Here is a 14,877-nt window from a genome sequence, read left to right as displayed (position 1 = left end):
AGAGAGGAGGGAGTGTTGGGTGAGGGAACAGATCTTCCACCCCTGCAGTTCGAGGTCCTAGAGATGTCCATCCAAAGGAGGTGGGCAGTCACAGAGCCCTGCTGTCACCATGAACCAGCAGAGAGATGCTCTGGCCTGATGGAGAACCGTCTCCCGCCTGGGCTGTTGGAGGGGAATCCAGTGCCCGGCAGACGGAGGGGACAGCCCTCCTGAGGCCCTGGCTGTCGTCTGGGGGGGCGGCTGCTCATGGGGGGCTGCAGCAGGTGCTCGCTCTGCAGTTGGCCAGGCCCCCAAAGCCCGAGTTACTCAGCAGCCCGCAGGACAGCGCAGCACGGTAGATAAAGAGCCGGCTGCAGCTGGTCAGGAAGGATAGCCCGGATTAGCAGGTGCTGTTGGATGATAATGGGCTTCAGGGTGAACCCCCCCCCCCCGCGTCACGCTCTTCACTCCGCTCCCTCCTCAGCACTCATCATGGAGGGCAGGCACTTGCAGAAAGTATTAATAGAAAGGATTTCACTCACATCAGAATGTTTCTCTGTAGAGTGGGCTCTTAAATCTTTCATTTAAATGAGGCCTTATGTGATCCGTCATTTCGCCACACTTCCCAGTACGATCAAATGACCTCCAGCAGTGTTTGCCTTTGGTGGGGGTAGTTTAGTGCCTGCAGTTGTGTCTTGATCTGGGTGCAGTTAGAAGCGTGTGTGCGGTTTGTGAAAGCCGAGCTCAGCACTCGGGATGTGTCCACTGAGCCGTAGCGTCAGCCTTCCCGGGAAGCGGGGAGAAGCGTGCGCCCCGCAGTGATGCCGAGGCCATTCTCACACTCGTGTTTTCTGGTGCAGCTGAAACTGGAGGACCGCTCCGTGGTGCCCCGGGATGTGGTCCGGCACATGCGATCCACCGTGAGTCCTGTGTCCCATCCCTGCGGGGGGCTGCTGGGGGGGGGTCTGGCCCTGCCCAGGGCGGCCGGCGTGTGCCTGCCTGGGCCTGGATGCCTTCTCCTCCCCAGGACAGTCAGTGTGGCACCGTCACCGACGTCAGCATCGACTGCGCCGTCAAGCTCATCGGCACCAACTGCATCATCTATCCGGTCAACAGCAAGGACCTGCAGCACATCTGGGTGAGCCCCCCAAACCCCGCCCCGTTTCCCTGGGGCTCTGTGCGTCTCCCCGCCGCACACGGCAAAGCGCAGGGCCGCTCACTCCCGCGGAGCCTGCCCGCCTGCCCGCTTCCTGCCACTTCTGGTCAGGAGGCCATTCTTACGCCAGGTCAGGAGGCGACCTTGCGTCTCCAGCTCCGGCACAGGTTGCAGGTTGCTTCTCTTTACCTAGTTGCCTTTCTCCTCTGACACTTCTCTAAACAAGTTTCTTTTCAATAGTTTGGTTTTTAAATGACTTCAAACCTACCAAACACTGTAAGTTCTTGTATCCCTTGCATGGCCCGGGTTCCTCAGCTGTTCACGTGTCACCATTTGCTCCATCACCTGCCGTCCTCCCCCACGTCACCTCCTTCTCCTTAGTCTCTTTTGCTCACACATTTGAAGCTATAGATACGATGCCCGTGAGCCCTGAATAGTACAGGAACGCTCTCCTGATAACACCACTCAGCCTCCAAATTGAGGAATTGCTACATACTGTCGGATCCACAGACCCCAGTCAGTTGTCCCAGCAATGTCCTGGTCCCCTTCCTCATCCATAATTCCATTCAGGGACACACTTTGCATTTAGTGGTCAACTCTATCTCCTCCGGTCTGGGCCAGTTCCCCGGCTTGCTTTGCCGACACGTCTGTCACTGACCTGAGTGTGGAGCTCCCTGCTGTAGGCTCAGGACCAGCGTCGGGTCCTGTGCCCTTGGCAGGGCTGCCGCAGAAATGCTCCGAGCTCTTTTGTGGCCCCTGAGGTCCAGTGGCGGCACCATGGCGGTCTTCATGGCCACCCCTGCTCGTGTTGGTGTCCGCCACGCTTCCCCGCTGCAGTCACTGCTTACCCCATCACGAGTCATTCTGTTTTGTGGGCAGACATTGGGGATTCCGTCAGTAACCTGTAACCTGTCAAACCCCAGGCCACCGGCCTCAGCCTCCACTAACAGTTCCCGCCTAGACCAGCCAGCACCTGATGGTGGCTACATGGCGATTTTGTGCCTCCATCGTTCCCTCCTCGCTTTCACTGGTGGCGTTCTACTTCGTGGAAGTGCTTTCCCTCCTGCCTCACTTACTTATTTATTCGTTCTTTACATCAGTATGGACTCAGAGATTCCTGTTTTATTTATTGGTTGTAATCCATTACTATCGTTATTTGGTTGGTTGCTTAAAGGAGCCAGGTTTGGCCCCTTTCAGGAGCCTCTTTGAGCGGGCCTCTGTGCCCTTTTGGCACGTCCCCAGCACTTCCTTGCTTTGCATCTTGTATTTTGTCTGATCCAGCGTGAGAATCAGCCATTTCTCCAGGGAGCCCTGGGGTGCTATTGCTACCAGGCCCGTTTAGGACAGAACTAGCACATGCACATACGTGTATGTGTGTCCATTTAGACACACACGTCTAAGTTTGTCAATACCTGTCCTATGTATACATCAACATACGAGTCCGTCATGACACCTCCCGGTCCAGTCCGACGCCCGTCTTTCTCCTCACTTTTCGTATGTAGTGGTGGGTACCTTTCCCAACTGTCAGAAACTTGGCTCTCCGTATCCTCGGTATATTTGTGTATTTACTAAAATCACTTTCCTTCCTTGTCCGTGTGACTGACCTTCACAGCCCGCTCCCACCCAAGAGTCCTGTATCCGTGGATGCTGTCAGGTCTCTGCACAGCTCTCCCATCATCACCAGGCAGCACCCCGCCACCTCCACACACTGGGAAGGGGAGTCGGGGTGCAGCTTAGGACTTGGGGAAGCCAACTGTAGCAGTTCCTTTGGTCCAGTACTGACGAGTCCAGGCAATAGGCCACATAGATGCTTCCTCCTGTCTCAGTGGGGAAAGAGGGGTTAGTGCCCTGGACACCAGTGTCACTGGCCATCTCACACCCTGACCCCTTGGTCTGCAGCCCTTCATGTATGGGGACTACATTGCCTATGACTGCTGGCTGGGGAAGGTCTACGACTTGAAGAACCAGATCATTCTGAAGCTGTCCAATGGTGCCAGGTACATAGCTCACCACAAAGGAGCCGTCCGCTCGGTGGGGCAGCCGCTGGAAGGAGGGGAGGAGGGGTTTTCTCATGGGCCTGCGATGATAGATTTCATCAGGGGCCATGGTAGGTGCTGTGGGCACACAGGACCTTGTGTCAGGGCCCTACCCTGGGCGGGTGTCCTCTCCGCAGCCTAATTCTGTCGCTCAGTGTCTGCTCTATGCCCTACGTTGGCTCAGGGAGAGAAGCTTTATCACTGAGGGTATCTGCTGGGGGCTGATGCTTTTTTAGACACTTCAGTGGTGCTGAGCACTCAGATAGGGGGTCAGGGTCTGGTCCATTTTAAGAGCGACTTGGGCCCGTTCAGAGGCTGTGCTGCGGACGCAGGAGTCCTGCCGTCTTAGGGCATGCGACATCGCGTCGCCTGTGGACATTCCCTTTGATGCCAATCAGTACCACACCGGGCGCTGGCTGCCACACGTCCCCTGACGCGCGGTCCTGTGCCATGTGTACACCAAGCCCATGTTCACTGTTTCAGGTGCTCCATGAACACAGAAGATGGTGCCAAGCTGTATGACGTCTGCCCGCACGTCAGCGACTCAGTACGTGTGGCAAGGGCTTGGGGGTCTCATGTTCCTTGGCCCGCTGGGCTTGGAAGGACTTGTTAGCCAAGAACCTGTAGCCGGCCCAGGCTAAACGCTGCCTCTAGACAAAGCAGCTTCTAGACGGGGTGGGTGTGTGCCAGAAGATCTGAAAGTCTGCATGTGGGCAGAAAATACCAGAACTTTCCTTTGCATTTTGTTAACTTTTATCTCATCCTTTAAAATCTCCATTTTTCTGGTGAGTGGATTCAGTGTTTTAGTACAGTGTGACACATTAGGACAGTAGCATATGACACAATTTGTAAATGAGTATACTGGGGGTGTGTGCGCAGGATCAAACAGCTTTGGGGACCACTGCCCTCTAGAGCTTTAATCCTGAAAGTGTCACAGACAGCGTCGGCATGGCCTGAGAGCTTCTTAGAAACAGAATGAGTCAAATCTGCATTTTAATAAGATCTCCAGGTGATTCATAAGCACCTGAGTTTAGACAGGTACTGCTCTGGAGCCTTAGGGTTTGTTCTAGGGAGTGTGGAGGCCTTTGGAGGAGGAGGGGGGCTCTGGTGTTGGGAGAGGAGGGGATATGGTGGGAGGAGCACAGAGAGCACCGTCCGCTGAGGAGGCCTGATCACAAGGACTTTCCCCTGGTCCCACATCCCACAGGGTCTCTTCTTTGACGATTCCTACGGCTTCTACCCGGGCCAGGTGCTCATAGGCCCCGCCAAGATCTTCTCCAGCGTCCAGTGGCTGTCGGGGGTCAAGCCGGTGCTCAGCACCAAGAGCAAGTTCCGGGTGGTGGTGGAAGAGGTAGGGCCTGGGGGCTGGGCGGCCACCTCCATGCCTGGATCAGCGGCTGCCCGCCCTTCTTTGCCTGCTCTCAGGCCTCAGCCCCGCTCCTTGGCCTCTGGACCCTGTCGGTCTCACAGGGCTTTGACGATAAAGGGAACCCAGGCTGTGGTCACGGGGTGACCAGGAGACAGCTGTTCCCTACCTTGACTGCCCAGGCCGAGCGTGGTGGGAGTGTGGCGAGTGGCAGGTCCACTGGGCCCTGACTGGTAGGGGAGGAGGTGACTGGGACCCCTAGGGTGGGGGTCCATTTATAGGTGGGGCCTCCTCTGGGGGTGTTCGTACTTGGTACAACACTATGAAGACCCACTTCCTGTCCTAGAGGCCAGCTGGGCTCTGGGCAGTCGCTTAAAGAGAGAGTTGTCCAAACCTGCTGACTGCGGTCTGTCCCACTCACCATCCCCAGGTGCAGGTTGTGGAACTGAAAGTCACATGGATTACCAAGAGCTTCTGTCCAGGGGGCACGGACAGCGTCAGTCCCCCACCTTCTGTCATCACCCAGGAAAACCTAGGCAGGTGAGCGGCTCCAGCATGCCACCCACTCCATCAACTCCAGGGGCACGTCTGAACAAGTCTCTGGGCCACAGTCACAGATGGGGGGCTGAGAACTGCTGGTCCAGCCCCGGCTTCTCCTCCACGTCCCAGGGTGAAGCGTCTCGGATGCTTTGACCATGCTCAGCGGCAGCTGGGGGAGCGCTGTCTGTTTGTCTTCCCGGCCAAGGTAGAGCTGGCCAAGATTGCCTGTGAATGTCCAGAAAAACACTGCGCCCAGGGGGAGGGCTCTATGGCCAAGAAGGTATGTCCTCGGGCTTGGGGCTGGTGGGCGTTTGAGGAACTGGCCTTGAGCCATTTCCGCAGCCAGGAAGGACGGTCTGTGCTTCAGGCCTGGGGGGCAGCCCTGATGACCCTTGCAGGCCACTTAGGTGTGTATAGCTGTCACCCCCAGCCCCCAGATCCAGTTGCCTGGGGTCAGGCCTGCCTGGGTTTCCCACATGCCCAGGGCGAGCCGTGTCAGCCCTGCTTAGCACAGCTCCTCCTCCCTGCCCTGCCGCCGCAGGTGAAGCGCCTGTTGAAGAAGCAGGTTGTGCGGATCATGTCCTGCTCCCCGGATACGCAGTGCTCCAGGCACCACTCCATGGAGGACCCAGGCAGGAAAGGGGGGTCCAGAGCCAAGAGCGAAACGGGCTCCGCCAGCCCCGAGGAGACGCCCGACGGCTCCGCCAGCCCCGTGGAGATGCAGGACGAGGGCCCAGAGGAGGCGCAGGAGGCCGGCGAGCAGCTGCCCCCCTTCCTGCTGAAGGAGGGTGGAGATGACAGGCTGCACTCGGCTGAGCAGGACGCGGACGACGAGGCGGCAGATGACACGGATGACACCAGCTCAGTCACGTCCTCCGCCAGCTCCACCACTTCCTCCCAGAGCGGCAGCGGCACGAGCCGCAAAAAGAGCATCCCTTTGTCTATCAAGAACTTGAAGCGGAAACACAAGAGGAAGAAGAATAAAATCACGCGGGACTTCAAGCCGGGGGACAGGTACACCCAGGCGCCCTCCCCCCGTCTGAGGGTGCAGCCGGAGACCATCCCCGGGGCACCCGCGCCCACGGTCTGCAAGCCCCGTCACGCTAGGGTACCCAGCTGAGGCGACAGAAGTGCCCTGGGGTGGGCCCGGGAGTAAGACGGACGGGGGGCGGTGGCGTTGGCCCGAGTGTGGCCTCGGGGAGCACGTTCATTTGTGCTCTCCCAAATGGGGCGCTGCTCACAGGTGATCGCAGGGCGTGCGACGGCCCTGTTTTCCTCCCTTCTTGCCTGGGGCTAAGAGTTTCAGGTCACCGAGCCCGAGGGGAGGGGTAGGAGGAGGACCGGCCCTTCCCTGTGGCGTGGCCTGGCTCACGGGTCCTGCCCTGCAGGGTGGCAGTGGAGGTGGTGACCACCATGACCTCGGCAGACGTGATGTGGCAGGACGGCTCCGTGGAGTGCAACATCCGCTCCAATGACCTCTTCCCCGTCCACCACCTGGACAACAACGAGTTCTGCCCCGGAGACTTCGTGGTGGACAAGCGAGGTAGTGCAGCTGCAGGGCCGCCCAGCTGAGGGCCGCGGGGCTCGGGGCCAGCAGGACACTCCCCTGAGGAGGGGGCTTGCTCTTTTGAGGACAGGGGGGTCTTTTCTGTGCCCTGCTGTGGTTGACATGTAGTGGGTAGGTGGCGGGTGGCAGCAGCAGGGCTCCTGAGCTAGCGGTGTGCCCTCCTCTGGTTCCCTAGCCCAGAGCTGTCCAGACCCCGCCGTCTACGGCGTGGTGCAGTCCGGGGACCACGTGGGCCGCACCTGCGTAGTGAAGTGGTTCAAGCTGCGGCCAAGTGGGGATGATGTGGAGGTGAGTGTGTGCGGCCCTGCTGCTTCCTTCAGGGTGGGTTCTGGTGGGCTAGTTCGTAACAACCCGTCTTGTGCCCCAGCTGATTGGAGAAGAGGAAGACGTGAGTGTGTACGACATTGCCGACCACCCCGACTTCCGGTTCCGCACAACCGATATCGTCATCCGCATCGGCAATACCGAGGATGGGGCTCCTCCCAAGGAGGACGAGGTAGGTGCCCCACCAAGTTCAGGTTTTTCTAGCTGCCCCCTCCCTGCAGCAGCTGCAGTGCCTGGTGGTGCCACCAGGTGGCTCCAGGAGACAAGACCTGCAAGTCCTCCAGGCTCCAGGCTGCCCCAGGCGCCTGCCCCAGCAGAGCAGCTGCCCACAGCAGAGGTGCCCCTCAGCCTGACCACCTAGAAGGATTCGCCTGCCTGCCTGCCTGCCCGCCCGCCGGGACCAGACTGCACTCATGCAGCTGCTCCCTGAGCCGCACTGGTTCTGGGTATTAGGGAAGCTGTGCTCCTTGTCCTAAGTGCCGTGAGCATGAAGTTGAGTGCTGCGGGCGCACAGGAGAGGCTGCGGGACGTGGCATCTGAGCAGGGCCTTGGAGAAAAGGCGGGAACCTTAGTTAGGGTCAGGCAGATTCGAGCAGAGGACGAGTAGGAACAGAAGTCCAGAGGCTGGAACCCCGTCCTGGGAATGCCTGGAAGCCCAGAGCGACCAGAATGCTTCGAGAGGAAGGGAGTTAGTGGGGGTTGTATACTCGGCTGCCAGGTGAAGGGGGGAAGCTTAGTGGACCGGGCACGTTGGACGTGTTTGAACAAGAGGGTCCCACACTTGAATCCGTCACTGTGGCCTCTGGCTGGTGCCCACATCGCTCCTGTTTTCATGGCCTCACCCTTGCCACCCACGGCTGGAGCTCCCTTTCAGATGTGCTCTGGCCCTTGCCCCTCCTGGAGGACTGCACCCTTGATCCTGTCCTGTTTGCCCTGCAGCCGTCGGTCGGCCAGGTGGCCCGCGTGGACGTCAGCAGCAAGGTGGAGGTGGTGTGGGCTGACAACTCAAAGACCATCATCCTGCCCCAGGTAAGGCCCTGCCAAGCCCCAAACCACTTGGCTTGCAACTGTGGTAGCTGGGCCGGTAGCCATGGTCTGTCTCCTGTCCCCGTTCAAGGAACAGGAAGACAGGCTCTCAGATCTTCCTGGCAAAGGGAGTCTTCTTTTGGGTAATAAGGTTTCAGGGAAAGCTTGAGAGGAAGGGCGGCATTACACACAAAGCCCCACAATCTCCCCAGATTGCCAGGTGTGTACAACTTTTCATAAACCTCCCGATTTGCCTGGATCCCCGCCTCACTATGCTCATAAAGCACAGGTTACTTCACATACATGACAGAGCCACTGACATTTCCGGGGAAACTTCCACAGATCAGGAAGCGAAAGGAGAAGATCTGGCCCCAGCCCCTGCTGGTGGGTTCTGAGCTGCAGGGCTGTTCTCAGTACCATTTTTTTTGCCCCCTTGTTTGAGCCATCCTCACATCCCAGCTCCCCTTCCTGGCGCCACCATGGCGTTGGGGAAGGAAATGGCTCACCTCTCCTCCAGGGATGGGAGCAGCATGTGACACAGGCCAGCTCTCCCACACCTCCCCCTCCTCTGGCAAGTTCCCAGCTCCCAGTACAGCCCCACAGAGGCCTCTGGGAGTGGGTCTGGATTTGCCCCCAAGGTCGAGTGCTGACTGAGTGCACAGTGGCGAGAAGCCTGTGGGTGTGGCTTCTGGTCTTGTTGTACGGGTGAAGGCACCTCCCGGAGACACAGGTACCGCTTAGAGCCGAGAAACCGCAGTGCCCAGAGCGGGAGGGGGAAGGCTGGGGCCGGGCTGCCAGGCCTCGGCGTGCCCGTCACCGTGAGCTCTGGGGTCAGGTCCCGGGCACCTGCAGAGCCCTGCTGAGCGGCCCTTGCATGTCTGCCTGCAGCACTTGTACAACATTGAGTCTGAGATCGAGGAGTCTGACTATGACTCGGTGGAAGGCAGCACCAGCGGGGCATCCTCGGACGAGTGGGAGGATGACAGTGACAGCTGGGAGACAGACAATGGGCTGGTGGAGGATGAGCACCCCAAGGCAGAGGAGCCCCCCATCCCACCCGCTGAGCAGCCAGCAGCCCCCGAGGAGGACAAGGGGCTGGTGATCAGTGAAGAAGCGGCCACAGCTGCTATTCAGGGGGCTGTGGCCATGGCCGCCCCCGTGGCGGGGCTCATGGAGAAGGCCGGCAAGGATGGGCCCCCGAAGAGCTTCCGGGAGTTGAAAGAGGCCATCAAAATCCTGGAGAGCCTCAAGAACATGACCGTGGAGCAGCTGCTCACGGGCTCCCCCACCTCCCCCACGGTGGAGCCTGAGAAACCAACTCGGGAGAAGAAGTTTCTGGATGATATCAAGAAGCTGCAGGAAAACCTCAAGAAGACCCTGGACAACGTGGCCATTGCAGAGGAGGAGAAGATGGAGGCCATGCCAGACACAGAGCGCAAGGAGGACAAGGCCGAGGCACAGTCACCTGTGAAGGCCGAGTGGCCCAGCGAGACCCCGGTGCTCTGCCAGCAGTGTGGTGGCAAGCCCGGAGTCACTTTCACCAGCGCCAAGGGCGAGGTCTTCTCGGTGCTGGAGTTTGCTCCCTGTGAGTTACCCCTTCCATGTTTACAGTGCTGGGGGGCAGGTGGCTAGCTCCTCCTAGGCCCACTGCTGCTCCGGGGTCGGCGTGGGGGACAGCACCTTGCCCTGATGTGGTCACCAGTCCTGGTGCCTGGAGAGGTGGGGGGGTGCACGCGGGTTTATTTGCCCGTCTGGGGAGCATACCCAGCAGTTGCCCCTCCGGGCCAAGCTGCCCACGGGCGGCAACTGCCTTTGCAGGGCCTCGCCCCTGGGGAGTAACCATTCTCTCTCCCCCTCTAGCGAATCACTCTTTTAAGAAAATTGAGTTCCAGCCTGCAGAAGCCAAGAAGTTCTTCAGCACGGTACGGAAGGAGATGGCGCTGCTGGCTACCTCGCTGCCCGATGGCATCATGGTCAAGACTTTTGAGGATAGAATGGCAAGTAGCCTGGCATGGGCTTGATGTGGGCAGGTGCGGGTGAGGGCCCTGACCTTCAGGCCTGAGTGGCACCTAGAGCCGCCCAACCCTGTACAGGGCAAGAAACAGGCTCAGTCAGGTGAGGGCAAGGGTCGCACATGTGTCTTTCCTTTCCTCCCTGTTTTAAAGTTAGTTTTAAATGTTTAACTATTACCTGAGTCTAGTCTTCTTTTTGAAAAGTTAGAACCTTATTGAAAAAGCTGAAGTTGCCTTTGATCGATCCCTACTCCGCCCCCGGCAGTCAGGACGTCAGGAGTTTGGTGGGTCCCCTCGCAGACGGCCTTTTCATATTCTCACATTCTCGTGCATCACTGGAACCCTCTTTTTATGTGATTTGTTTTACATAAATTGCGTCATTGTAAACCTCACCTGTAATTGGCTCTTTTTCACTCAGCAAGGTAAATTTTGAGACCTATCCATGTGGATTCACATTGATCTAGTTCCTTCCTTGTTAGCTACAGAATAGCACCCTCACACGGCCACGTCACACTCCATTTCCACTCCTGTCTTCGTGGCCTGGGCCTAGGGTTTGAGTCATGCTGAGTTGGCGCTTCCTTGTTTGTACGAGCAATGGGCAAATCCATTCCATCTGCCACCTTCTTTATTCAGTGAACCTTTACCTGGCACCCTGCTGTGTGCCAGGCACCGTGCAAGACCCTGGATTTAAGTCTGGCCTAGCCCTGGAGGAAGGGGCCACAGGAGGAACTGTTACAAGTGGGGGTGGGGGGGCTGTGCAGATGGGCCCACAGCAGCCAGGAGCCAAAGCACAGGGCCGGTAACGTGTACAGAGCTGCTGCTGCTCAAGGTCCTTCATGATACTTTTGGTTTTTCTTGGGTTTTGGTAAAATTTCTTCTGAAAATTCCAACCTGTCTCAGCTCTGCTGTGGGACGAAGGGAATGGTATATTTTGTTCAGTTTTTTTCAAGTGGTGTGGGAACCTGACCCCACATGGTGGCCCCAGGGAGGATGTACATGAGAGGGTTCCATCATTCTATTCAGTGCTTTGCCCTCGCCGTCTTCCCAGCTTGTCACTCACCCCTAGGCACACAGCCCTGGAAGTTGATACCACCCCCCCCACCCGACACACACCGATTTCGGGTGTCTGTGGAGAGTATCCCTACTGACTTAACGACCTAGGTTTCTTTGGCGGTGCCCCAACATTTTCCCCTGGAGTTCAAATCTTCTTGTTCCTCTAGTTCCCTAAAAGCCAGTGCAGCTTTGTCACCCTGGAATGTTCTTTCGTCTTCTGATCGGTTGTAATTGTTGCTTGCCTTGCTGGGTGGCATCAGGGCAGGAATACAACTTAAAAGGTGATGATTTATGAGGAAGAAGCCTGGTAGGATAAAAACCAGTTTGGAAAATCCCTTTTATGCCAGCAATCAAAAGATGCCGCTTGGGTCTGTACAGAGAGGTGTACATTTAGCTTCTCTGGCACGGACGTGTCTGCAGCCCTGGCGTGCCGCTCCTCCTCCCGCTCAGTCCACGCGGCGCCCTGGAGAAGCACAAACCTGGCCACCGCGTGTGGGGGCCCTGCCAACCCCGCCTTCCCTCCCTCCTCCAGGACCTCTTCTCGGCCCTGATCAAGGGCCCCACTCGCACCCCGTATGAGGATGGCCTCTACCTGTTTGACATCCAGCTCCCTAACATCTACCCAGCCGTGCCCCCCCACTTCTGCTACCTCTCCCAGTGCAGTGGCCGCCTGAACCCCAACCTGTATGACAATGGGAAGGTGTGCGTCAGCCTCCTGGGGACCTGGATTGGCAAGGTGAGTACTGTGACAGCTCCCAGTCAGGATGGGGAGAGCCTGTCTGGGGCGGGTGTCAGGACAGAGTCGAGGTGCCACGTGTTTGTTTCAGGGGACGGAGAGGTGGACGAGCAAATCCAGCCTTCTCCAGGTGCTCATCTCCATCCAAGGTACAGTGGGTGGGGCTGCTAGGGGACACAGCGACTCTGGCCGTTGTGTCCCCTCCCCTGCCCATCGGTCTGGTGCCGCCCCTGGGGGGTGGCGGTTAGGTCAGCCCTGATGGCTGCCCCCGCAGGTCTGATCCTGGTGAACGAGCCGTACTACAACGAGGCCGGCTTCGACAGTGATCGGGGCCTGCAGGAGGGTTACGAGAACAGCCGCTGCTACAACGAGATGGCCCTCATCCGCGTGGTGCAGTCCATGGCCCAGCTGGTGCGGCGGCCCCCCGAGGTCTTCGAGCAGGAGATCCGGCAGCACTTCAGCACCGGCGGCTGGCGCCTGGTGAGGCGCATCGAGTCCTGGCTGGAGACCCACGCCCTGCTGCAACGGGCCCCGGTGCTGCCCAACGGGGTCTTCAAGGACAGCAGCCCCACAGGGCTGCCTGCTGCGGCCGAGCTCTCGGACTGCGGCCAAGAAGACGCTGAGGACGGCGGACCGGGCCCTGGAGAGGCCTCCCAGGGCTCAGACTCAGAAGGCGGCACGCAGTGTCTGGCCTCCGTCAGCAGACACCACACAGACCAGACTTCGGAGGCAGCGCCCGACGCCTCGGTGCCGCCCAGTGTCAAACCAAAGAAGCGGAGGAAGAGCTACCGGAGCTTCCTGCCCGAGAAGAGCGGCTACCCCGACATCGGCTTTCCCCTCTTCCCGCTTTCTAAGGGTTTCATCAAGAGCATCCGGGGCGTCCTGATGCAGTTCCAGGCCGCTCTGACAGAGGCAGGCATGCCGGAGCCCGCAGATGACAAGTAGCCGCCAGCCCTCGAGGAAGGAGGAGCTCGGTGGGAGAGGCCAGCTGCTGCCTGCTCACCCCCGCCCCTGGAACCTCCCTCATCCCGTTTCTCCTCTGTCCCCCATGCAAGCCCCCCTCTGCCCTCTTCCCAAGGTGACTATACTGATGTGCAAGAAGTTTCTTGAGATGCTGCCATTTCTATTCTGAAGCAATCTTTCGACAGGCGGGTCCCCTGTGGCAAAGCAAATCTGGACCCTATTGCTGATTTTCCCCTTGTCGCCCCAGGCTGAATGTCCCGGTACTTCCCCCCTTGCCATCTCTCTCTCGGGTCGGAGGTGACGAGGGCTCCTGGGGCCTCAGCGCTGTGCAGAGCCGCAGCGGGACGAGTGGACGTGCCTTGCATGAAGTGTGGGTTGCTCCAGCCGTTCTCCTGGTCCCTTTCGGCCTCTTCAGTTCCATGGTAGCTCCCCCGTGTCCCAGGCCACCACCACTAGATCCTCTCCTCCCCAGCATCAACACTGTCCCTTGGGAGTTACGGCCGCGTCACTGGCTCCGGGCTCTATTCTGGCCCATTACAGGATAGCCCTCAGGCCTGTTGAGGTGGTCTGTCGCTCACTGAACACGCGGAGCCTTCTGTCTCTCTGAGAGAGGCTGGGACCAGGCTGGGTTCAGGGTGACACCCAGGAGGGGTGGTGGCCCTCACTTGCTAACATGAAGTGAGGACCAGGGAGGGAGCAGCTGGGAAAGCAGCAGCTGTAGGTGCCTTGCTCTTCCTGTGCCACGTGACTGCGGGTCCGAAGCTCAGGCTTCACGGGCTTGCCTGCTTGAACTGCAGCCAGTGTCCGCTCCGTTTCCATCTCCCACCCCAGGACCCCAGGACCCCGGGAGGTGGGAGCAGCAGCACAGCCAAGGCCTGGGCAGGTGCTGAGGCCTCTCCCGTGGACTTGCCCCTCCCACTACGAAATGCTCACGCTGGGAGGTGGTCTGTCGCTCACTGAACGCGCGGAGCCGGCCCCCTCTCCGTGAGAACGAGGCCTGCTGTCGGCCCTTAGCTTATAGACTGCAGGCGCCAGCAGGAGAGGCGGCTGCACGCACGGGTTCTCCTCCCTCCCAGAGACAGGCCCAGAGGTTTACAAGTTTTCTAAGATTTTGATAATGTGAAGCTCGAGGTTCAGAGGACGCTGTTGAGCACATTGCAGCTATGTAATTTTGGGTGTATGTATTGTAATATTTAAGGTTGAAAGCAAAGATATTAACTCTTATTAGAAAAAACAAACAAACAAAGAAGCCAAAGCATGACGCGTCTTGTCCGCCTTAAGCTGGCTCCACACCTGTGCTGTGCCATATCCACCCAGCGGGCAGCAGCCGCGGGGAAGGACGGAGCCGGACCGCAGGCCGCGCGCGGCCCCTGGAGCCCAGAGTCGGTACCTTGTTTGATTAACATCCAGTGACGTGGGGCTGTGCTTCCCAGTGCGTTGTTCATGTGGAGATGTGAATGCCCACTGCTTAAGATACCTGTACAAAGTGCTGTGTGATTAAACTTTTTTTTTACTTGCATTTTTTTTGTTTGGCTCATTACAATGTACAACAAAGACAAGATGGCACCATTAAACCTGCCTCTGCCATTCATCTGGGCTCTGTCGCCTTTCTTCCCCACTGGGGCACCTCACACACCCCTCCCCAGGGGAGGAAACACCCCCGTTGCCAGGGAGGGCTGTGTATGCAGCACCTCGCCCTTCGCCCTGTGCCTCCATGCCTTCTGTGTTTCCAGTCACGAGACTCCCAAGGGCCCAGAAGTTTGCTGGCTCAGGGCTCCTGCCTCTGGGCAGGGCTGTGTTTGTACTTCAAGAGCCGGTTTTTAGCAATGTCGGCCACCTTCCAGATGCTGGGGGAGCTGACATCGAAGCACCTGGCTGGGCTTCGAGCCAAAATGTTTGCCCAGTCTAGGAGATGGGCATCTGCCCTCCCTGCTGCTTGCTTTTAACTCCTGCGCAACACTCCCTCACCAGGACGGGGTGGGGTAGGGCAGAGGCGGCCAGGTGAGGCTGGCGTAGCCTCTCCACATACACCAGTGGAGAGATGACAGACTTTCTAAAAATGGAGCAGCTGCTTGCCACGTTTGCTCCTGCCCTATTTCCTCAGTGCCCCTTTGCCCTG

The 14,877-nt window shown here is 58.6% G+C and overlaps 1 protein-coding gene across 4 annotated transcripts in view; it reads left to right on the top strand.

Moving 5' to 3' along the window:
- Positions 1-14,354, top strand: part of UBE2O (ubiquitin conjugating enzyme E2 O) — a 47,521-nt gene extending 33,167 nt beyond the window's left edge. For 3 of the 4 annotated variants that reach the window (XM_081030005.1, XM_081030008.1, XM_081030007.1), the window contains exons 2-18: positions 840-899; positions 1,007-1,117; positions 3,035-3,132; positions 3,655-3,718; positions 4,379-4,522; positions 4,968-5,077; positions 5,207-5,357; positions 5,619-6,091; positions 6,466-6,620; positions 6,820-6,932; positions 7,012-7,140; positions 7,908-7,997; positions 8,883-9,579; positions 9,855-9,991; positions 11,592-11,795; positions 11,887-11,944; positions 12,070-14,354. In XM_081030005.1, coding sequence (XP_080886131.1) covers positions 840-899; positions 1,007-1,117; positions 3,035-3,132; positions 3,655-3,718; positions 4,379-4,522; positions 4,968-5,077; positions 5,207-5,357; positions 5,619-6,091; positions 6,466-6,620; positions 6,820-6,932; positions 7,012-7,140; positions 7,908-7,997; positions 8,883-9,579; positions 9,855-9,991; positions 11,592-11,795; positions 11,887-11,944; positions 12,070-12,740 — 3,465 coding nt within the window. In that variant the 3' untranslated portion in view covers positions 12,741-14,354. The remainder of the gene's footprint in view (positions 1-839; positions 900-1,006; positions 1,118-3,034; positions 3,133-3,654; positions 3,719-4,378; positions 4,523-4,967; positions 5,078-5,206; positions 5,358-5,618; positions 6,092-6,465; positions 6,621-6,819; positions 6,933-7,011; positions 7,141-7,907; positions 7,998-8,882; positions 9,580-9,854; positions 9,992-11,591; positions 11,796-11,886; positions 11,945-12,069) is intronic. The other variant, XM_081030006.1, reaches the window with a different exon arrangement.
- Positions 14,355-14,877: the final 523 nt, after the last annotated feature.

Source organism: Rhinolophus hipposideros (genome assembly GCF_964194185.1).
Source record: "Rhinolophus hipposideros genome assembly, chromosome: 20".
In the NCBI taxonomy this organism is placed as follows: Eukaryota; Metazoa; Chordata; class Mammalia; order Chiroptera; family Rhinolophidae; genus Rhinolophus; species Rhinolophus hipposideros.
This window is presented reverse-complemented; position numbering and strand designations above follow the sequence as displayed.